General features: G+C 37.3%; 1 protein-coding gene across 1 annotated transcript in view; it reads right to left on the bottom strand.

The window, feature by feature from the left end:
- Nucleotides 1–23,095, bottom strand: part of MTTP (microsomal triglyceride transfer protein) — a 45,906-nt gene that overhangs the window by 12,243 nt on the left and 10,568 nt on the right. The window contains exons 4-12 of the mRNA XM_047718069.1: nucleotides 19,990–20,097; nucleotides 18,708–18,824; nucleotides 18,257–18,396; nucleotides 15,966–16,116; nucleotides 13,683–13,840; nucleotides 9,395–9,563; nucleotides 8,456–8,563; nucleotides 2,918–3,130; nucleotides 1,194–1,405 (exon numbers count right to left, since the gene is read on the bottom strand). Of these exons, the coding sequence (XP_047574025.1) occupies nucleotides 1,194–1,405; nucleotides 2,918–3,130; nucleotides 8,456–8,563; nucleotides 9,395–9,563; nucleotides 13,683–13,840; nucleotides 15,966–16,116; nucleotides 18,257–18,396; nucleotides 18,708–18,824; nucleotides 19,990–20,097 (1,376 nt within the window). The remainder of the gene's footprint in view (nucleotides 1–1,193; nucleotides 1,406–2,917; nucleotides 3,131–8,455; nucleotides 8,564–9,394; nucleotides 9,564–13,682; nucleotides 13,841–15,965; nucleotides 16,117–18,256; nucleotides 18,397–18,707; nucleotides 18,825–19,989; nucleotides 20,098–23,095) is intronic.

Below are 23,095 nucleotides of genomic sequence, written 5' to 3'. Positions count from 1 at the left end.
CCTGCCAGGAGACTAGATCCCACACCAGAGAGAGATACCAAGCGAAGTGGCCCTATGATGTTCTTTCCAACTCTAACCATTCTGGCCCCGAGAATCTGCCCGGCAGTGTTGCGACAGCTTCCTCACCTTTCCCTGGCTGCTCTCTACCCCAGTGCTTCCTCTTTTACTGTCCCCTGCATCATTAGGTTCACAAGACAAGGGCAGAAAACCCACCCAGGATCTCCTCCACAGAGTCTCATAAAAGCAAACAAAGAAACAGAAGTCATATCCATTCCACTTGTAATACCTGGCTACAGACAGACTTTGCTTCTTCCTCCCTCACTCACCTGCTCCTTCTTCCTTATCTGTCCTACTCTTTTCTCCCTTCTACTCACTCCTTCTGTACCCCTTTCTTTCACTGCCTTTAAATTTTTTTTCCTTTGTCTTTATCTATTTTCCAAACTCCCCCATAATCTGTTTTCCTTTTCAACTGAAAGTGCTCAAGTTTTATCTTTCCTGGGGATCCTGCTGTGCAAGTAACTCAGGGAAAATGGACATTTCTTTTCCAACCCTCTCATTTCAGTGAGGAATTGCAGAGAGCTCTGGGGAAGCCCCACTTTGAAGGGAGACATCAGTGAATTCAGAAGAAGAGACCTGAGAATGAGAAGGAAGATGAATCCAGTAAAAGTTACTGAGAGTGATGAAGACTGCTGATTCTCCTCCTCATATCTTGCATAGTCCCAAAACATGAGCCATGCCTGAGGCTTTTAACTTAAGTAGTAGATTCATTGATCTGTGATGGATGAGGCTTCAATGTTAGATCACCAACATTTGGAAAGTTAACATGAGAAACTACTTGGTGAGAACATAAATCACTTTGTTGCACTATTGATAAAAATAGTCCTATCAAAAATGTAGTTGGGTTTTAAAACATTACAAATGTTTGGCAATATATATTTACCAGATTGAACAGGAGACCTAAATAAAATCATAGAGGTTTCAAATCATAGTGCCAAAGTAAAGTTGTTTTATCTGGCCTGCTAAATAGTTCTCAGAGGAAATTTGGCAAATTCTGGTTTTATATAACATAACTTAGCATAATGACCACACCATTATTATTAGCCACAGGTGTACTACACCAATGTACAAATAGGCTTGAACAAATAAAATAAGTTGGCTTAAATAAACAGGGAGACAGACGCACTCCATCATACCTTGCAGGCGTTTCAAAACGTAGGATGTCTTGAACAACAGCGAGCATGTATTTATTCATTTCTTTGGGAAGCTCCCCAATAGAGAGCAGAATGTTTTTTACTTCCATGTAGGATGGATTGTTGTTTAAAATGATAGTGGCTGCAGTAGTGCGTACAGTCTTTTCATGAACTTTACGATTCTGGTGGTATATCCTGTTCAAAGTCTTCTTCACCTGTTCAAAGATGTTCAAATTTAGTGCATATCTAGATTTTTGAAGTTGATATTGTGATAGGAAGAGTTAGTGCTCTTAAAAATAGCCATGTGCTCTTTTATTTCCCAGGGTTCTTTGTGATTATGTTGGGACCATAGTTCTAGCCAATGGACCATGAACAGAATTGCTGCGGGTGACTTCTGGACTGAGATAGTTAAGAGCTTGTGTGTCTTCTCTCTCTCTTTTTACTACTATTGTAGTAAGCTCCGGGCCACATTTTCCCTTACCTTCGTTAGGCATGGCATGAATGAGAACCTTTTTGTAAGCTGAGATTTTTGAAGCCCATTTGTTATTGCAGCATATCATGCCATTACCTAATATCGATTTTTAAAGATGGTACTGGGGAGCAATGGCTCTAGTAACTGATATTTCCTTACAATGAAGTCCCTCAGGATCTTTCCTTATCCTTTTTTAAAAAATTAATAAACTTCATTTTTTAGGTCACATTTAGGTTCACAACAAAACCAAGCTGGAAGTACAGAAAGTTCCTCTATACCCCTTGCTTCCGGTCTCCCCCTGCCCAGTACACAAGCAACCTCTCCTTCCATTAGCATCCTGCTCCACGGTCGTACATTTCTTACAGTTCACAGACTTATACTGACACATCATTGTCACCTAAAGTCCACAAGTTACATTAGGGAACCCTTTTCTTAACAAAACATTAACACCAAAAAAAATCTGCCAAAATGATGGCATTCTGTGGCAATAAATAAGGGCAACAAATGATTTTGTTCATTATCAGCATTGCCTAAAAATATGGGATATGACCAGGGGAGGTTTTATACTAGGCATTTATAAATAGTTCTTTCAATTCGACCTCTCTCTGCTTTTTTCAATCTCCCTGAAATACTGGCCTTGTTCTCAAGCATAGAGGAGTTAAACAACTCACCTGAGCACAAACAACTGGGAAAAAATAGCCAGAATGTATAGGTCTGTCTGTCTCAAAAGCCCATGATGCTGGCTGTCATGCTTTGCAGCCTACCAACTTTGACCCAAAAGTGGTAGGAAGGTGCTCAGCAGCAAACTGGAAATATCATTCTCAGCAGGCAGCCCATCTTGAGGTTTAAAAACTTTTCTGTTCTAACCCAAGTTTAATTTAGACAGCTTCCTGAAAATGCAGCTATAGGAACCAACACAGGAATTCTTAAGCCAGGATATTTCAGGGTTGAAACATTTAACAGCATCTTAAAACTTACGGAAGTAAAGGTATTTCTGGAAAGAATTTGTTTCTTAAAATAAGACGATGTGCTTCAATATTTATGCTTTAGGATACAGGACATTATCTATTCAAAATGTAAGGCTGCATCAGAATAGCCTTAAATTCAATTTATGAGTTATTTCTAAACAGGAAAGAGAGATCGTTAGTTTGCGGGGGAAAAGAGAGTGACTTCAGAGAACTTTGCATTTGACTCAAGTTTAGACAGGCTTCTCTTTTCCTTCTGTGAATGTTGCGAATACTCTCAGGGAATTTACCTCATCAGTTATGAAACGGACATCGTATCTCTGGAGCGTGGTGGTGGCAAGGTGGCTGATGGGCCCTTCCCCTGCCTCTGCGTATTTCAGAAGGAGTGGGATGCCTTCCGGGAGCAGTGCATTCTTCAGAGACAGGAGGTACATCATTGTGTCCTCTTTTTTCTCTGCTCTTTCAAGTCCTCCCAGGATTAACTTCTTGGCTTCTACCACTGCCTAAAAAAATCACATACCACCTCAGACATACGTATAATCATATATTAAATAAGGTTTGGACAAGACTGGCTTCACTCTTGGGTCCAAGAAAACAACCCAAAGTGTTAGAAAGTTTTGCACTGGTTGGCTGACCAAGACACACAATGAAAATGGACAAGTATACCTGATGAAGGTGTTGTGTTTTTTTAAAAAATGCATACGCTAAAATATTCTTATGAACGAATGAGTACAATAATTGATATATCTACTTGTGAACACATTCTGAATGTATAAAGTCATTTTTAAGATTCCTTTGTGATTGGTTAGTCATAAAATTGCCTGTTCATTGAATTTCTAAAGCAGCAATTAGATGTCACCTAAGTGATGCCACATACATTTTCTTAAGTAACAATTTGGTGAAAGTACTGAACTTGACCATAAGGTCTCATTCTAAATGTTTAAAAAGTGCTCATTTCCACTTGAATCCAAATTTGATTAATGCTACCATACAGTTCAAAAAATATTTCTCGAATGCCTTCTATGTAGCAAACATGTTTTTTGAAAAGCTAAGGTACTTTTCTGGCCCAGGGGAATAAAAAGAATTGAGAATAAGTTAATAACTTAATGGAAAAGCAAATGACAAATGGAGACACCTAGATTCTGGTCTTTGCCATTACATATGTTTTAGGGGATTCAGTTTCATCTTTAAAGATTCTTAGGGTCTAATCCATCCATAGGGTTTGCAAATTCTGAAATTAGGCAGCAGGTACACAGACACACACACACATAAAATAGGGGAGAGAGAAAGAGAGTGGGAGATAGGGGTGGGGAAAGATATAAAAGGTCCCCAAATAGAAGGAAAGATACTAAATTTCATGTGTAATCAGAGAATTGTTATTTCTCAACTATCAGATTGATTAAAAATTCAAAGGTTTGATAACATACTTTCCTATTGAGGCTATGGGGAAATAGGCATTCTCTTGCATTAATGGTAAAAGCATAAAATGGTACAATTCCTAAGGAAGATAATTGGCAAAAGCTAAAATATCTGCATTTTGTTCCAGCAACCCTAGCCAACAATAAGAAAAAAATCTCCAACAATAAGAAAAAATGCCTACATGCATTTTCATGCAAGATCATTCATCTCAAAATGATTTTTAATCACAAAATAATAGAAACCATCTCAGGACCATACGCAGGAGATTCTGAATACACTGGTCCATAGACATAGTGGAATACTAGGCAGTTATGAAAAAGAATGAGAAAGATCTCTGAGGACTGGTATGGAATAATTTCCAGGGTATACTGCTAAGTGGAAAGAATAAGCTACAAAAGAGTATATATAGAATGCTGTATTTTGTGAAAGAAAAAAAAGGAAAACGTGTGTGTACATCTGCTTACTGTTGCAAAAAGAAACACAAGAAGGAGAAACCAAAAACTAATGACAACAGGTACATGGAGGAGGCAGGCGAGAAAGGGTGAAAGGGCTAGGAAAGGGAACAGGACCCCTTTGAGAATGTTTTTAAAACACAGTTTTGACTTTTGAACCATGTTAATATTTCACATATACAAGAAATAAAATTAAGTCAACAGGATGGAAGATTGCCAAAATTGAATTCAAACAGAAACAAACAAACAGAAGTATATATCAAATATAATTAATTAATTAAACAGAAGAGAATAACAAAGACTTGATGCAAGAGACTTAGAATATAGAACTCTGACGGTACACATTTAGTGGGCTACATCCTAAAAACAAAAGAGCTGTGATGAAGTCTTAAACTTTATTTAGTTTGACTTTTGTAGCAATACTGGTGTAGCAACTCCAAAACTATTTTGTGTGTGTTTTAGGTTTGAGCAAATGAATTTTAATATATTAATGTTCTTGAACACCAAAGTTCTCTCTGTAGGAGAAGGAAGATAAGCATATGGAATGGAAGGAGAGAAAGAAGCTTGTTGCATTGGACTGGAATTAAAGATAGCAGTATGAACTCACCAACTAATAAGTATATATATACGTACTTTGTCCATCGTAAGGGCCTACATGCAACAGTATTCACGTAGTAAGAACTAAAAGCACGTAGGGGTCAAATGCCAGATGTCTGCAACGCACTCTCACATAGTTGAATCAAAATAGAAATAAATTGAGATAAAACAATGAGATAATGGAAATATGCAAGATGTTAAAAACTGGCAAATCTAGGTGAAGGAAACACAGATGTTCATGGAATTATGCTATTCTTCTTATTCTATCCTTTTCTGTAGGTTTGAATCTTTTCAAATACACATTTAAGGAAAAATGAAATTACGATGCAAGGAGGTCAAGACATAACAAAAACTAATAAGAAAAAGAAATAGGGGACTTTATACTCACTGAGTAAACTTGTCTAGCTATCACTCCGACTGCCATGAGGTAGGCAAGAAATTTCATGCTAGTAAATGCTCAAAAACTAGCACTCAATAGATGGCAGGTACCTTTTGGGCAGTCAGAGCATTGTATGCCCAGTAAATACCTTAAATTTTTGCTGAGAATACATCATTTTCTTTCTATTCATATGTCTTCAAACTAAGCTATAGGTAGATGAATATTCCACAGCAGAACATTGAAACACAAACGTGAACATTTACAACAATTCCATCTGGTGGTTAATTATCTTCAAAGATGCATTTTTTAAAAAGTTGCCCCAAGATATTAACAAAATTGAATGACAGTGAAAGGGGATAGTCTTAAGCTCCCTACAAGATAACTTTAAAGATGTGATGAGAACTTGGCTATCCTGTTTTCAGCCAAACTTTACATTTAATCCTTTGTTCAGTTTCCTTATTCTACATTCTACTCTCTCCCAAGGTTGCAGCCACTCTGTTCCTGGCCCTAACTCCTCTTCTGGGCTGCAGGTGGCTACAGCCATCTGTCTTTTGGACAATTCAACTCGGTGACCCAGAAGATTTCAAAATTAACATTGTGAAAACAAATTCATAGCTCTACCCACCTCCCAGTCCCAAACTATGTTCTATAAACCGTACTAGTACCACACCTAGTACCCTACCCTGGAACCTTACTAGTCACCCAGCATCTTACCTCTCTCACACTCCCCATATCCCATCAGTCACTGAGTACTATTAAATCTACCTCCCAACTGACTCTTGAATCTCTCCTTCTCTCACCTTACTGCCACTGTGTGAACTTTACTACTTCTTATCTTGTTGTTGCAAATATTTCTAATCAGATCTCGCTGGCTCTAATCCAGTCAACAGCTGGTCCCTGCACTCTGAATCTTTCTAAATAAGAAAAAAAAAAAAATCTGAGCATCTCATTCACCTGTCTAAAAACACACCATTCTCCCCTCTCTCTGCAGAGTGATGGCTGGACTCGTTAGCCTCTCATTAATAAAGATCCAACTTATTTTCTCTCTTCCCTTCTTGCCTGTAGCTCTGCTCTCACCTATCTGCCCCACTAATATGAATACTTTGTGCTCCAGCTCCACAGAATTTCTCACTGTTCTCAGGCATACCCGACTCATTTTGACTTCGGGCCTTTTCATGCATTGTTATATTTCTCCTAGAATGTCCTTCGTTCCATACTATCATGCCTTTACCTAAAAAGCTCTTCTAGACAAAGCTCAAATATTACTATTTTGGCGAAACCCTCCCCAGCACCCCCAAAAAGAAGAGTTTGCTATATATTCTGTATTCTCAGAGTACATTGTTTATATTTCAATATTATTTTTTTGTTTCTATTTGATAAAAGGACTGGGAGTTCTCTGAGGATGGTAGAATATTCTATGTATCTTTATATTAAGTGACTAATAATAAGCACAGAGTAGATGCTTATTAAATTCTGCTGAATGGATGTTTCATATATGAATTCTGTCTTTAGTCAAGATATTTGATATATGATTACTGAAGTAAATCAGCTATTCAAATAATTATAGAAATTGAAAAAATATCTAAGAGGTCATAGTTCTTTGATGTCATAGAAGTAATACAAATTTGGTCTCTGCCAGAATTCAACAGGTTGATGTTCAAACATTTTCAATGCCATTTCTTTTTTTAGTAATCTTTCTCGTACTTAATTTATATTCTAGTTTAGGTTGCCTCTTTTGGCACTATTTCAAGAATGTTCTCCCTATTATTTTTAAGAGCAAGCACTCAGCAAGGAAAATAATATAGTGGTGTCTTTTTTTTTTTTTTTTAAGATTTTATTTATTTGACAGAGAGAGAGAGATCACAAGTAGGCAGAGAGGCAGGCAGAGAGAGAGAGAGAGAGAGAGGGAAGCAGGCTCCCCGCTGAGCAGAGAGCCCGATGCGGAGCTCGATCCCACCCCGAGATCACGACCCGAGCTGAAGGCAGAGGCTTTAAGCCACTGAGCCACCCAGGTACCCCTAGTCTTTTTTGAGAGAGAAGAAAAATGCTGACTAGAAGCTGACTGTATAATAAATGTGGACCAAAAAAAGATTTTTTATATATTCAGCATCTTTAATCTATTTGCATTATAGAAAGATAGGCTGCTTTGGATATTAATCCATTTGGATTTTCTATATCTAGTTATGCGTACAAAGTAAGGTTTTGGTTTTCTATGAGAAAGATGTTAAAATTAATAGTCCACTCAGACAAATGGAGAAGCTTTGAGCAAATGAAATTAAAAACAAAATGTAAAATTCTGGATAATTAGAAGTAACTAAATTCCCTCCATCAAAACTTGGGTGGCTCAGTGGGTTAAGCCTCTGCCTTCGGCTCAGGTCATGATCTCAGGGTCCTGGGATGGAGCCCCGCATCAGGCTCTCTACTCGGCAAGAAGCCTGCTCCCTGCTCTCTCTCTCTCTACCTGCCTCTTTGCCTACTTGTGATATCTCTCTCTCTTTCTCTCTGTCAAATAAATAAAATCTTTTAAAAAAAGAAAAGAAAAGAAAACTTCTCCTCTAGGAGATAGCCCTAGAGTCTAATATGTTTCTGAGGAAAAGGACTATACCATCCATGCCACTGAAAGCCACATATGTAGTGGGCACTCAATAAACATATATTGGTGAGGGAGTAATAGCCTATTCACTCTTTAGGAAGTATTTGTTGAACATTATCTATGCATCGGCTATTATTTTAAGCAAGTGGTATTAATAAGACAAAGATCCATTTTTGCATGGAGCTTACATTTCAGTGAGAGACAGAAATAAGCAATAAATGTCATGAATAAATGAACTGTAAAGTATGCTAGATGACAATAACTGCTATGAAATAGAGAAAGTGGAGTAGGGTAAGGGAGATTAGGAGTGCCGGTGATAGGCAGCCCAGTGAGTACGACATAGAAAGATATGGAACTGCACAACACATGAGACTGGATTTGCACTTACTTTGAGTTTGCAGCCTTCATTCTGACACAGCTTCCTGACGAGGGCCCCAGCGATGATCATAACAGTTTCTCTGATGTCATTGCTCCCAAAGGAACCTTTGAACTTACTCTATTAGCCAGAGTAATTGGTAAACAGAGGTAAAATAGGTTATCAAAACATTTAAGCATTTCCATGGGACATTTTTAGAAACATTTTTTTCAAGAAGCAAAGTAAACAATGTCTAAGGAAAATGTTTTATGTTCCTTGATAGCAAATTCAAAATTTTGATTTGGTAACACATACAAATTCACTTTCTAAATTTGAATTGAAGAGTTAATAGAATCTCTTCTCTCCAGGTCTTCTTAACATGAGTCTATGAACTCCCGAGGGGTTTATGGCCTGTGTTCACTGCGTCAGTGAACCAAAAAAATAGTCTTTAAAATTTTGCATATGGGTGAAGAGGAGCTTCATGGATTTTATCAGGTCTTCAAATGGTCCCATTTTCCAAAAAAGATTATGAATTATTCCATTAGATTGTAAGTGGATAAGTGCACATTTTGTTTTTAAATCTTGGACCCAAGAGAAGTCTAGCTTTTGTTTCCAATACAATTTTTTTGTATTGGAAGAATTGTATCTCTTCAACGTATTGTGTATTAAATGCCAAGAAGGATTTTGAAGTCAAAACAGATCTTTTAAAATCAATTTCTGAAGCATAACCAAGAATCATCTCCTCTGAAATTTTGTTCTATGTCATATTATATGATAAGTGAATATAATCTTTTAATTTCCTTATAATACAGTTTATGTTATTTTAAAGGAATTGCAAAGAAGACACTATGTGAAACAGTTTACTACAGTTAATGGATTAATGGATAGAAAATAATCCAATCATTGCCTAGATTCCTAATGAACTTTTTAGTAGCTGAGAGCCTTTATTTTCCCAGTGTTCACTTGACTTACAATGAGGGCTCTCAGGAGTTCTTCATCGGGATGGGAGGCAAATCCACAGGCATAGAGAAATCTCTCCTGGAGGATAATACTACTGTCACTTTTGAAATCCAAAAAGTCCAAAATAGCATCTAATGAGTCTGAAGTCTGAGCAGAGGTGACAGCATCCACCAGTTGAGGCCTACAAAAAAAAGGAGAGTCACGGATATCAATATTTAGTGTGCTTAAGGAATTATTTAAATCTCTACCAGTCACGGACTGTCCATTGATTTGAGTTTCCTAAAGAAGTGAAATTTTTTAATATAAACAAAAAACGATGGGGTCCGTGGGTGGCTCAGTGGGTTAAGTCTCTGCCTTCAGCTTAAGTCATGATCCCAGGTCCTGGGATTGAGCCCCATCAGGCTCTCTGCTGAGCAGGGAGCCTGCTTCCCTCTCTCTCCCTGCCTGCTGTTCTGCCACTTGTGACCTCTCTCTCTGTGTCAAATAAATAAATAAAATCTTTTTAAAAAAAAACAAAAAATGAATAACTTGCTCAAAAATACCCCCCATTTTATTTTAAACCTTTCCTTTAACGACTCTCTAATTCAATGTAAACTCAGAATATAGAAACTAATTTTATTGTAATAGCCTAAACCAAACATAATTTGGAAATTTATATGTCAAAATAATACATACAAAATTATAAATTAGGTTCAAATCCCTTTCTCTATGAGTAATACATCAGAATTATTGATCTCAAACATTGATTCTCTTTTGTCTAATTAGCTTTGCAAATGTACACATTTCTCAAATGCCTAGTTTAACTCAGGCAGTATTATTTAAAGAAAAGATGGGAAATCCTTTTAATTTTAATTTATATCTGACGTAGAAGATGTTGTTCATTTTTTCTAAAAATAAAAAATACCATGGTATAGTTACCATGTTCATGTTCAACGTTCAGCCATAATGGCTATGTGTGGACAGAGTAGAACTCCTATAGGCAAGTTCTAATTACATACACCGGTTGTGAGGAATCTGGTTGAGTCTGGACGCTAGAATTTCTGAAACTATTTGTCATACTGATGAATATATTACGAATGTAAGTTTGTTCCACATTGTATAAACACACCATACATGTGTTTAGTGCTTTATACTTAAAAAAAAAAAAAAAGAAACACTTGCACTTTATCATTTTGTTCCTATCAAAAACCTAGTAGTGAATGAAGGAGAGACTGAGAGAGAATACTTATTAGGTGCCTATTACACAAGTACTGCACCAGAAATTTTAGGTGTGCAACTTCTCTTTTGCTTTCATTTCTTTGTCTGTAAAACAGGGCTAAAAATAGTGGTCACCTTAGAACTGTTGGGAGGATTAGATTACATAATCTATGTAGAGCACTTAAAACACTTGATAAATATATGCTGTTAATAATACAATTATTTCATTTAACCCATGAGACATCTCTGTCAGTTTAGTGCTAATATTCCCCCTTACATATGAGGAAACAGACTCAGAGATGTTAATAGCCCCTAGCTGTTAAGTGTATAGTTGGGGTTGGAACTCAGGTTTTTCTGACTCTGGAATCCATGATTTGTTAAATACATTAGTGTTTCCCAAAGTGTTGTTTGTTGTTTTTTTTTTTTTTTCAATGTGATTCTATTCCTATGAAATTCTGTAAGGAAAGGGATCTTCAAGATTATTTAAGTTTAGAAAATGTTTAAGTAAATTTATATGTAATAATTTACAATTGAAGATGTTGAAAATTTCTGCAGCCAAGAGAATTATTTAATTTGGTTTCACCCAGTATTTGTCCAACTCGGTTGCTTACAGAATTATTTCCTCTTGGCATACTTGGTAATATTCTGCAAATTAACAAGGTACACACAATGGACACTTTAAGAAATGTTATATTCCACCACCCTGTCTTCCATTATGCTATAATAAATAGAAGGAATCATTCTCTGTATTATACAGACATTAGAAGTGAGGACTGGAGAGGCTAAAAGTAAACAATTTGCTCAAAGATTGTACACTGTTGGAGGTCAAAATTAAAAACCAGGTCTCCCAAAATTAAAAACTTGCCTGGGGGGGGCGCCTGGGTGGCTCAGTGGGTTAAAGCCTCTGCCTTCAGCTCAGGTCATGATCCCAGAGTCCTGGGATCAAGCCCCACATCGGGCTCTCTGCTCGGCAGGGAGCCTGCTTCCCCTCTCTCTCTCTCTGCCTGGCTCTCTGCCTGCTTGTGATCTCTTTCTCTCTGTCAAATAAATAAATAAATAAATAATCTTTAAAACAAAAAAACAACAAAAAAAAACCCCCAAAAACTTGCCTGGGTGGCTCAGTCAGTTAGGTGTTGACTCTTGATTTCTGCTCAGGTCATGATCTCAGGGTCCTGGGAATGCACCCCTGTGGGGCTCTCTGCCCATTAGGGAGTCTGATTGAGACTCTCCTTCTGCTCCTCCCCCTGCCCACTCTCTCTCTCTCTCTAAAATAAATAAACATTAAAAAAAAAAAACTAAACTAAACTAAGTCTTCTGATTTTAGTTCATCCTAGTATCCTTTCTATTACACTACGTTACCTGTGGGTTCATATTATATAGTACAATATTACATAAATACGAGTATCCCCTGCTTTTTCCAAAGTTTGTGTTAGGCTACTTTGCTTTTACAAAAGACCTACGTTAGTACCTGTTTTTGGTAACCAAAAGAAATCTGAAGAGGATTTTTGGTTTAAAAAAAAAAAAGGTTAAAAATAAAATAGCCTTCAACATGTTTTGTAGCAAGCCCATTATAGAGGCAGTGTGCCCCCTGAACAGCAAGTATGGTCACGAACCAATCCCCTTCCCTGGGACCTACACTGAGCATCTCAGCATCAGGCCACCATAGCTTAGAACTGTGTCTATAAGCCTCTGGGCTATATCTCCATTTATTTTGTGTATCCATTTGCAAGATGTGTTCTAAGGTATCAGAAAAACCTGAGAGAGATTATTTTTTTTGGTCTGAAAATGCTCAGAAATTTTCCATGTAAATTAATGGTAATTCTTTGCTTAACACCATTTTGGGTTACAAAAGGTTTAATAGGAAACCTATTTGGTTTTGGGTAGCAGAAGATACCTGTAATCTGATTTAGAAGCTACATCATGAAATTATCCAAATAATTGCTATCTTAAGGTTTTTAGGGTATAAATACGGTTAAAGTTTAATTCAATCTCCATTCTAAACTAATAACAATTTTTTTAACTTTTCTTGTCAGTATCTTTGCCTTTCCTATAAAGATAAATCACCCTACAAATATATTTTAAAGTTCTATGATTAAAACAGGAGTCTGAGAATCTCTGATTTTGTGTATTTTTCAACTTCTGGTTTAAATATTTATTTTTTGAAGAGAGCAACCAACTCCAGTTAGTCATATGGAATTCCTATCAATTTTAAAAATGTCCTTGAGGCAAGTAAAAACAAATAGAATCAAGAATGAACAACTTCTTGAAAAAAAATCTCAATTTTCTTCTTGGAGAACTGAGTTTTTGAACTCAGTGACAACAGCTACTGGTACTGTGTGTGTGTGTGTGTGTGTGTGTGTGTAAGTTGGCCAATTTCCATTTTTTATTATGTTAATGGCTATCAGATTAATTGAGCCACTTTCTGTATCATTAGGGTAATTAGCACCATACAGCTGAATTTGTATGTACAAATTCTATGTTACAGACAAAAACCACTTGCATTTACAAAGTAAATCTGAGAATTAAGTCAACTCTCTTTATTATGCATGTCAATGAATCACACTTGCAGCAAACATTCAAATAATGCACAGATTTCTTTTTTCTAGATCCTTTTGACTATTTCCCTAGTTCTCAATTTTTCTATATAAAAAAATGGCTTTGATGGGTATGACCTTTAATAAAATCATATTTTTCAATTGAAAAGTCATACTCTTTTTCTGTTTTTATAATCAACTCCAGAATCTTTTCAAATGTAAATTAATAGGTCCACACACAGGGAGGTAGCACATGCATACTGGGGTCAAGATGAAGCCCTGCCCTCCCTTATGTATGTACCAATTTAGACATGATTTAAACTCATAAACACTCAAAAAATGTTCATTCTGACTCACTACCAAACTTTGTTCTCATATATTTCTGGCCAAGTGATTGTTAAATTATTGTATCGTGGCATAATAACTCTTTGATGAAAATGCAAAAACAACACAATAATTGATTTGGAAGCTGGGCAATTGGTTAAAAGGGGTCTTTCTTGCTTAAGAAGAACCCAGTAACCCAGAAATGCTTTTCTACAGACAACCCCGCACCAGATTCAGGAACTTACAACACTTCCTTGCTTTCAGCCTTGAGGATCTGGAGGATCTCTTCTCTTCTTGCCGTCCGGAGTTGCTGAATAAAGGCCAAGAAGCTTCTGACAGCCTCAGCCTTGGAGAGGTTGTCAGGCTGCAGGTGTTTTCTGGTCGACTGCCAGTGCTCTGCCAGCTGCAAAGAAACCAGGCTGCAGGCTCATACCCCATTAGGGATTCTGAACATCCGCATTGTCAAGGGATGCTCTCCCCAGAAAGAAAGCATGCCTTGTAGCTAACAAGCAAAAGAAGCTTTTTGTGTCTTACCTCCATATCCCTGATTACCACCTGCCCCTCTCACATTCCTGTGACTCTCAGAAACAAATCTAGAGGCCTCCTGGATCCCTGTAAGATTCCTCTGCAAGAGGACCATTTTTGTCTGTTAGTACTTAGCTCCAAAGAACCCAGGCTTCCAGGCCTATAAGGTCATTCATTATACCAAGGGAATTAGACCCAAGGCCAGGCTTTGACGACCATCCTGCAATTGTGCAGAATTTTCTTTAAGGGCAGGAGATGTTGGAAGGGGGGGGAAACATAAAACTGCTGAATAACTGTGTCAGGTTTCTTATGTACTGGGACCTCACTGAAAATTAATCTTAGTAATAACTTGAGCTCCCTATTCTATCTCTTTATTTTATTGTTTTTATGAAATGCAATGTTTAACTATGCTAAGGTCTGAACGGTTCATTATTTGCATGTTAAGTAGAGTAGTATTTAGATGAAAGTAATTCTCATACTATTGTTATTCTATTATGATTTTAACAATAGCAAGTAATTCTAATTACTGATATTCTGGCTTTGAAATATGCTAAATAATTGACTTTTCATAGTTTGCCACTTTTCCCCTCATTGTAAAAAATGTGTTTAATCCTGTTAGTGACCTCCAGCTCTCTAATTCTGGGGTAGTCAGCATTCTACTAATATTTAAATTATTCACTCCTAATAAGCAATAGACACATATTTTCTCCTTTTCAAATCCTTTTTGATTATCTAATCTTAAGAGGGTATTCCAAAGCAAAATTCCAACTATTCTTAGCTAAAGACCTACTGGGTCATTTCTGAGGGCAGAGAGCATACTAGTCTGAATTCAGATTTTTTTTCTTAAAAGGGTTGCAATGGTGACAATGTGCTGAAATTGCAACAGCAATTCCTCAAAGACAAAAACCCTTCCTATAATAATGAAGAAGTAATTATCAAATCTAAAAATGACTTATAATTTTTAATAACCATGGGGAGAGAAATGAATAGTTCACAGCATTAAAAAAGATGATTGGTTTCATCAGTCACTTTCCTAAATAATTTCCACCTTCATATGACACATTATAAAATTTACTCTGGAACATTAACTTATATATGGAAGAAAAACAAACAAAAAATGAGATTTAAGAATGATGATTCTTACTTTTTGTTTTTTCCTTAGTTCAATTTTGATAAATTTGAGAAATTAGCAATGACTTAGTGTCTTATACTTTAAGCAAATTATGATATTAGTTCTTGATAATTCTACTTCTCTGCCAATAATATCCAAGGGAATGGCATTTTCTGGCATTTCATGGTCCAACAGAGCATGAAGCCAAGGGTTTGTTCTCCTGACAAGAGGCTAAGTATTAGGAAATGCTGGACCCTAACGACCTATATATGGCCACCATCACAACTGAATCATGCAATAAATGAAATTTCTCTTTGTTGGACTTAAAATGTTATAATGACCTATGCTTTGCCTTGGAGATGTGCTATCTCATTTCTGTCTATAATGGTAAGGGAGTTGGGGTGTGGTAAAGAAAATTTTCCTGATTTAGCAGAGAGCTCAGTATCCTTTTTTAGTCCTCATATCAATACTCAGAACACTGAGCTCAGTAAAATATTTCACCTGAGGACTTACTGCTACTCAGTGGTAGAACTTTCAGGATTCAGATTCTTGTCCATGCTCTTCACACTACATGCTTTCCCCGAATTTCATTAGGCCCTTTACCCCCCAACTGCATTCTAGGTATTATTATTCAGAAGCTGCCCTTAAGTCATAACATTTTTTATTTGAAATGAGTGGACGATAATTATTAGTTAATTACTGTTGGATTACACATCATCTAGGGTGCATACTATTAAGTGCTAGTGCCATTAGAATTCAGTGGTGGCTGGTAGCTATTCATAAGCTTTCTTCAGAGAATTAACTGAAGCTTCCATTGGAGACAAAAGGAAAATTGAATTTAAGCCATGATTATTCCCCTATCTGACCACCCCACAAAGTTGTTCACACTTACAGAAGGGCATCCTTTACACTCGCTCTGAAAGTTCTGTCCCACGATGGGAAGGGCCCTGTACTCTGAATCAACAGCTTTAATTATGGTTGCAACCTGCTTTCCGGGTATCAGTCTTGGGCCTGCTTCAGTGGTCTTTAGCTCTAATTTCTGCCTGCACAACCAAGAGAAATATCACATTAGCAGCTTTCTTTTGAGTGAACAAGCTACCGATTGCCATTCTTTTGGCAAACCAGATACAAATTTCTTCACACTATGTGAGTCTGTGTCTTTCAAACTGCAGAAACCTCGAGATAATTATGAAATCTTCCTGGAACAACAATTTTACTCAAGGGCTTCAAAATCTCGGTCTGGATTTAAGAGAACACGGGAAAGAAAACTTGCTCGGATGCTGAAGAAGATACGTGCTGTCACTTCTTTTAAATTTAGCCCTGCTTTCTGAAAATATCATCCATACAACCATTAATTAACTAAGATAATTAGGAAATCGTATTTACTGAAAATGATTTCCACGATATTTTTTGCCTGAAATGCTTTCTCCCCATCAAAATGTAGACTCTGGGGGCTCCTGGGTGGCTCAGTGGGTTAAAGCCTCGCCTTCAGCTCAGGTCATGATTTCCGGGTCCTGAGATCGAGCCCCACGTCGGGCTCTCTGCTCAGCAGGGAGCCTGCTTCCTCCTCTCTCTCTGCCTGCCTCTCTGCCTACTTGAGATCTCTGTCTGCCAAATAAATAAAATCTTAAAAAAAAAAGAAAAAGAAAAAGATGTAGCCTCTGCATGCCTATCCTTGATCCTGGGCAGGACTCTGTGATTTGCCCCAACTAAGAGGAGGACAGTGGAAGGAAACTATATGACTTCTAAGGCTAAATCTTAAAAAGGAAATTCAGCCTTCATCTGGAATGCCAGCAGCACATGTCCCTCTGGAGACTTGAGCTGCCATGTACAAAGTGTGACTCCCTGAAGCTGCCATTTTGAGAGGCCACGTGTTGATAAAGAGAAATGCTTGGGGAAACCATAGTAGTTTCAGTCTTCCCAGTCCAGAGAGCAAATAGGTGAGGGAGCAACCTTTGAACCAGCTCTGGTCAGTGACTGCCACTGCAGAATAGAGGCCAAACAAGGCATGCCTCGCTGAGCCAAGGCAAGACCCAGAATTCCGAGAGAGAATAATAAAATGGCGGTTGCTTTTTGCACCACTAAATTGGGAGTGGTTTGTTGTAGGGCAATGGAAACATGATAGACCTGATAAGTAATTTAAAATATCTATTTTATACGAAAATACATGAAAAGAATATGGTGCAAAGCAAAATGCAAAATTCTATCCAGATGAGACTTCAAAAGAATTTTCAAGCATTTATGGCGTGAAGCACTTTTCCCAAGACTTTGAATCCACTGCACTCTGATATTAGAGCTACTTGAGAGAAAGCATTTGACAAGTGATGGCATAAGATAGAATATATTTAATGTTAGGAAATCTTCTAAATTAAAATCTGAAAATAACATATACTCTTAGATTTGAAAATTCTAGTCCTTAAGTCCCTGAGAACTTCTGACCAGAGAAATTTTCTCACACTGAAATAATGGGCTTGAATACAGTATTATAAATCAAAAATACAAAAATCCTGTCATGTCACTTTACGATGGAATTTTTATGTGTTTCTTAACAACAACAACAAAAAGCTCAAAGAGAGAACATGCAAATGCCACCACTTTTTAACCTTACCATTGGAAAGATCTGACAGAGAAATTAGAATATAAACTAGAACGAATCAAGTAGTTTGCCTTTTTAAAATGTATTTCAGGGGCGCCTGGGTGGCTCAGTGGATTAAGCCACTGCCTTCGGCTCAGGTCATGATCTCAGGGTCCTGGGATCGAGTCCCGAATCGGGCTCTCTGCTCAGCAGGGTGCCTGCTTCCCTCTCTCTCTCTCTCTCTGCCTGCCTCTCCGTCTACTTGTGATCTCTCTCTGTCAAATAAATAAATAAAAAATTTTAAAAAAAAATCTAAAATGTATTTCAATTCAATAAATTATTGATACAATTTTAAATGAAATTCTATTAAAAAACAGTATTTAATGTATGCCCTATATTATTGTAGATGACATGAAAACTAATGATGAATAAGATATAATCACAGTTCTCAAGAAGCTAACAGTCAAAATGAGAAAACTCTGTCTATCTAATAAATACATATATAAAACATTCATACATTCAACATTTCTAACATGTATATTTAAAAGCCAAATATAATAATATATCAAAGAATAAGAAAGAGAATTTAAATTTCCTCATTATCTTACTTTGATACTATATTGCCTGCGATGGTCTGTAGAAAATTCATCCGAAAAGCATGTGTCTCTTCTGCGAACACAGCTATAACAAAGCTGTCTTCTATCTTATAGGTAGTGACAGATGTGGCTTTTGAAGTGACACCCAAGACCTAAATAAATAAATATGTAAGTAAATAAATATTTGTAGTTGCAACAATCAGCTTTTTATCTCTGAATCAAGTCAAATAGCAAACTCTCTTCTAATTTTCAAAAGAGCTTCCTCTTAATACCTTTCCTTCAGCACCCAAACTTGTAACATATGAAAATAAACCTTTTCATTTGGTATGTGTGAAACAATACCCTAAACTAAAAATTATAAATGTTCCCCAATTGTTTGTTACCTTATTCTTCTATTATTTTAAATTAATCTCTATAAAATGTAATTATTTGGATGCCTTAAAGAGCGTCATATCGGTCATACCTGATTTGAGGTTGTAAATCCAGATCTCTCTATTTTGCATGAATCCAAGGCCTTAATTTTGGTCACTTTGTCCTGATGAGCCTGGTATGTCACCTTACAATCCCCAGAGATATCTACCTAAAAAGAAAAGTAAAAATACATCTTTAAGGATTTTCACATGGACCACTTAAATTCCAGTGGGAAGCGGCCCGAAAACTGGGGTTCCTGATATTGTGATGGGGGGCTGCTTTTTTGTCCAGGCTGACAAGGCCAAAGGACAGGAAGAATTCAGTGTTTCCTGAAGCGTGTGGATTCTTTGTCATCCTCTTTTGTTGGGTCTTACGAGCCCCAGTAATAATAAAGGATTTCCTACTTCTCTTTAACATCTAGGAAGAATTGGACAAATGACCTGGTCATAATCAAAACCTCTGGTAAGTGGATAATTACGTGGGAAAGGGATCTGACTTTTAATGCTGTATCTAGATGTGAGTATGGGTGTGCACTTGCTCTTTGACTAGCTGAATATAATTAGAAATCCTTAAAAACTTGTGGGATTAATTCAACTCTTTATAAGTCACGTTAACAATTTGAGTGTAGGCAAATGTATGTCTGTACAGACTGTTTAGCTTCTCTGTCCCTTCCCTTGGGTCTCAACTGGCTTTTATTCTAGTAAACTACCCAATATTCCCTTGGCCCAGCCCTGCCAATTAGATTTTTTTCACCCATTCCTGGGTTGGCTGAATTCAGAACAGGTAACTCAGACTCAGCCCTGCCTTTGACCCAAAGTGTGATACTGGGAGAGACACTTAACTTCTCTAGTTTAACCCCAGTTTCTTCATCCATAAAATGAAGGGGGTTGGTATAGACCCTGGTCCCCCAAACTGACAATGCATCCAAACTCTCTGAGAAAACTGTTATAATACAGATGCTCACGTCCTCCCTGATCTATTGAATCAGAATCTCTGCAGGGAATCCATATCTTAAATAAGGTCCCCATGGGATAGTGATGTACAGTGATGCCACTGAAATGCTCCCCAATGTTTTCTGCACCTCTGCCATTTAGTCATTCTGTAAGTCTCCTTAGTATAATAGATTCGAATTTCCTTCACCCTGTATTTGGGTACAAATTGGGATAAATGGCAATCTGTTTCACATGTAAATGAGACTTAACCACCCTAGTCACCCTTTCTGAGCATTACCACAGTAGTAAATTTTTACTGAATTTCTTAAAATAGAAATCCATATAGGCAACTTCTGTAACTATTGACAAATAATATACAGGATCCTTAATATTAGTAAGTACCTCGTTGGTGGTTCCAGAGCTTAACTGCATCTGAAATAGGCTAGCCAGTCCTCTCTTGAGATTCTCTATAGCCACTGGTTCATTTGGATATGAGTAGAACTCTTTGACCTGGGGTGGGGGGGGAGACAAACATATATGAAGCAAAAATGCATCATTTATCAATTTGGTTAAATAATTAGTGGGAAAGATCAGATTTTCACCCTTATCAATCTGGAAGACAGAGATCTGTTACTCCAAAGCTGGGGATTTCTTTTTTTTGTAAAAAGATGTTATTTAAGTTTCTACGAAGCTAGACCATGGAAAATATAAAACTTTGGGAGGCAGATAATTAAGGCTCTGAACATGATGGGCATAGCCTAGGGAAGGAAAAAGTGCACTGATTTAGACTGAGATTTCTGTGAAAGCAAGAAGGATGCCCAAGGAAGAGAAATCAGGAATATTTTCTTTGGACATATCAATATGTTCCCTACCTGCAACACTGCTTGAAACAAAAATGAACCAATGTTTAAAACAAAGAAATCAGTTCTGGGAAGATAATATCAATTAACATACTTGATACTCATAAGCTAGCACAACCTCTAAGGGCTATGACAAGGGCCTACACACGGCCATAAGGTCCATGGACAAAATTCCACAGGAGTGATTTTCTCTGGCCCTCCAGAGCATTCATGTAGACCCTGGATATAAGGAGATAGATATGGTGGGAGGATTTGAGGTTGAGATTGCTACCATTGCATGCCCTGACACAGGCACTGCTTTGAGTCCCTTCAGAAGGCAGGAGATGAGGTTGAAATGAGGAGGATGACTGTGATTTGTCTGTAATAGTCAATGGCTTAGCTTTGTTTTATCCTTGACATTTATAGGCCCAGGGGTGATAACAATGTCTCATACCATTTTGGTAATTTAGGTTATGTTTAAGAAACAAGAATAAAAATACAGAGAATATTCTGGAAGGTCTGTCACTCTTCACCCTGTATTAACTCCAAACACCTCACACAATTTAGAAGTAGAGCAAGGATATGGCTTCCTTGTAAAAATCCTCAAGGTCTATGGTAATTATAGCTGAGCATTCCTACTGGAAATATCCTGAATGCCTTCCTATTCTCTTTAAAACCAACCATGATTTCTCAAGTAAAACAGAAAGCTCAGTAATTACGTAACGAATTCAATTAATACTAATTGAACAATTCAACTATATGAAAACTCTCTCACACATTAGAGGAGAATATTCGGCCTGACTTAGCCAAACAAGTGCCTCAAATCTCTATTTTTATTTTCTACATATACTCTGCCTAGCGACAAATTTACTAGGTACTTTATCCAGCAATCAATTTTAGTCATTATACTGAACGAACTTATAAATGTTGGAATTGTGTTTGTTCAGGTTAAAAAGGAACTGGAATGGTGACCTCAGTGTCTGAAAATACATGGTATCATATTCTCAAACAAATCACTGGCAATTTCTCAGTTCCAAAGCTGAGTTTCTGATGTTCTATTTTGTAAACTGGGTCTTCCTTCCTTTTCAGAATTACAGTGTAACTTCCTTTTCAAATTTCTGGAAGTATATCTCCAGATATCATGATTATTAAAGGTTCATAAGTGGATCGCTTAAACCCAGACACAGCCAGAAGGACTCACATAGTGGCAATACACATAGCCTACGACCTGTGATTTTTGTGGCTTGAGTCTTAAGTACTTCAGAAAGGAAAGAGGAGCCATTAAATGGTGAAAACACTTGTATGGTCATCAGTATCCTCACTTTCCTTCCAGCCTATAAAATGTGCCTGAAGTATTTATATGAAGTTTTACTTAAAATTTCAGGCAACCTAGTTCTCTGATTTAATCTTTGGACTACAGAAAAGATTAAATGCTCTTTTATCAATGGCCCATGCCTATGGATCAAGCTTTGATCTTGACTGCTAGATCTCTAAAAAAATGGTATTAACAACTTTTTCCCCCTAACAGATTGAACAAGATAAATTGGAAGACAAAAAGAGTTTTTTTCATTCTTCTATTAATATTTGTTTCCCTAAAACTAGAAAAGTGGACAAATCTGTTTTTCCTCACTTGTATGGCTGCTATCTTTAGGGCTTAAATACTGTTCTTTTAGTGCAGACCAAAGAGAATCAAAGCTCTGGTATCCATACTAGCTAGACACCAAACTGTTAAATTGAGTAGGCTCTCAAAAATTAAAAAAAAATAGTAAGTCAGGGGGCGCCTGGGTGGCTCAGTGGGTTAAAGCCTCTGCCTTTGGCTCAGGTCATGATCCCAGGGTCCTGGGATCAAGCCCCGCATGGCATCGGGCTCTCTGCACGGCAGGGAGCCTGCTTCCTCCTCTCTCTCTGCCTGCCTCTCTGCTTATTGTGATCTCTGTCTGTCAAATAAATAAATAAAATCTTAAAAAAAATAGTAAGTCAGAACTTTGCCGTTCAATCCATTTGGCTGTCACAGCAATAATCTTAAATTCATTATTTTGCAACAGGAACCAAGTAAGCTTTATTACATTCAGGCCATAAAGCTGATTTTCTTCAGTTCTGAAATGAGCTCAACATCTGAGAGCACAGGACTCTTATCTAAATTCACAGTACTCACAGCTTCCGGAAAGCAACAGTGATACCAGCTAGTTACAAATTAAGTCTTAAACCCAAGGAAACCAAACATAGAGGAAGACGGGTGAGTTGGGGAAAAGGAGATGTAGTGCCTCTTTTTGTCAAATTTTTTAAAAAATATTTTATTTATTTATATGACAGAGACAGTGAGAGAGGGAACACAACCAGGGGGAGTGGGAGAGGGAGAAGCAGGCTTCCCGCTGAGCAGGGGGCCCTATGCGGGGCTCGATCCCAGGACCCTGGGATCATGACCTGAGCCGAAGGCAGATGCTTAACGACTGAGCAACCCAGGCGCGCCTCTTTTTGTCAAATTTTGAGGGCCAATTTTGCCTTGGAATTCGTAGGGATTCATCATATTCTTTTCCTTGGGGGAAAAAAATGTTTCCATACATCCCCTTAATTTTTACATTCTTTAAGAATAAGAGAAAGCAAAATTCCATTAACTGGCCCAAAGAGCAAAAATAAACAAAAAGAATTCCAGCCAACAGACTTATCAT

This window comes from Lutra lutra, chromosome 2 (genome assembly GCF_902655055.1).
Source record: "Lutra lutra chromosome 2, mLutLut1.2, whole genome shotgun sequence".
NCBI classification, from domain to species: domain Eukaryota; kingdom Metazoa; phylum Chordata; class Mammalia; order Carnivora; family Mustelidae; genus Lutra; species Lutra lutra.
The sequence above is the reverse complement of the archived record's forward strand: the minus strand, read 5'-3'. Positions and strand labels throughout refer to the sequence as shown.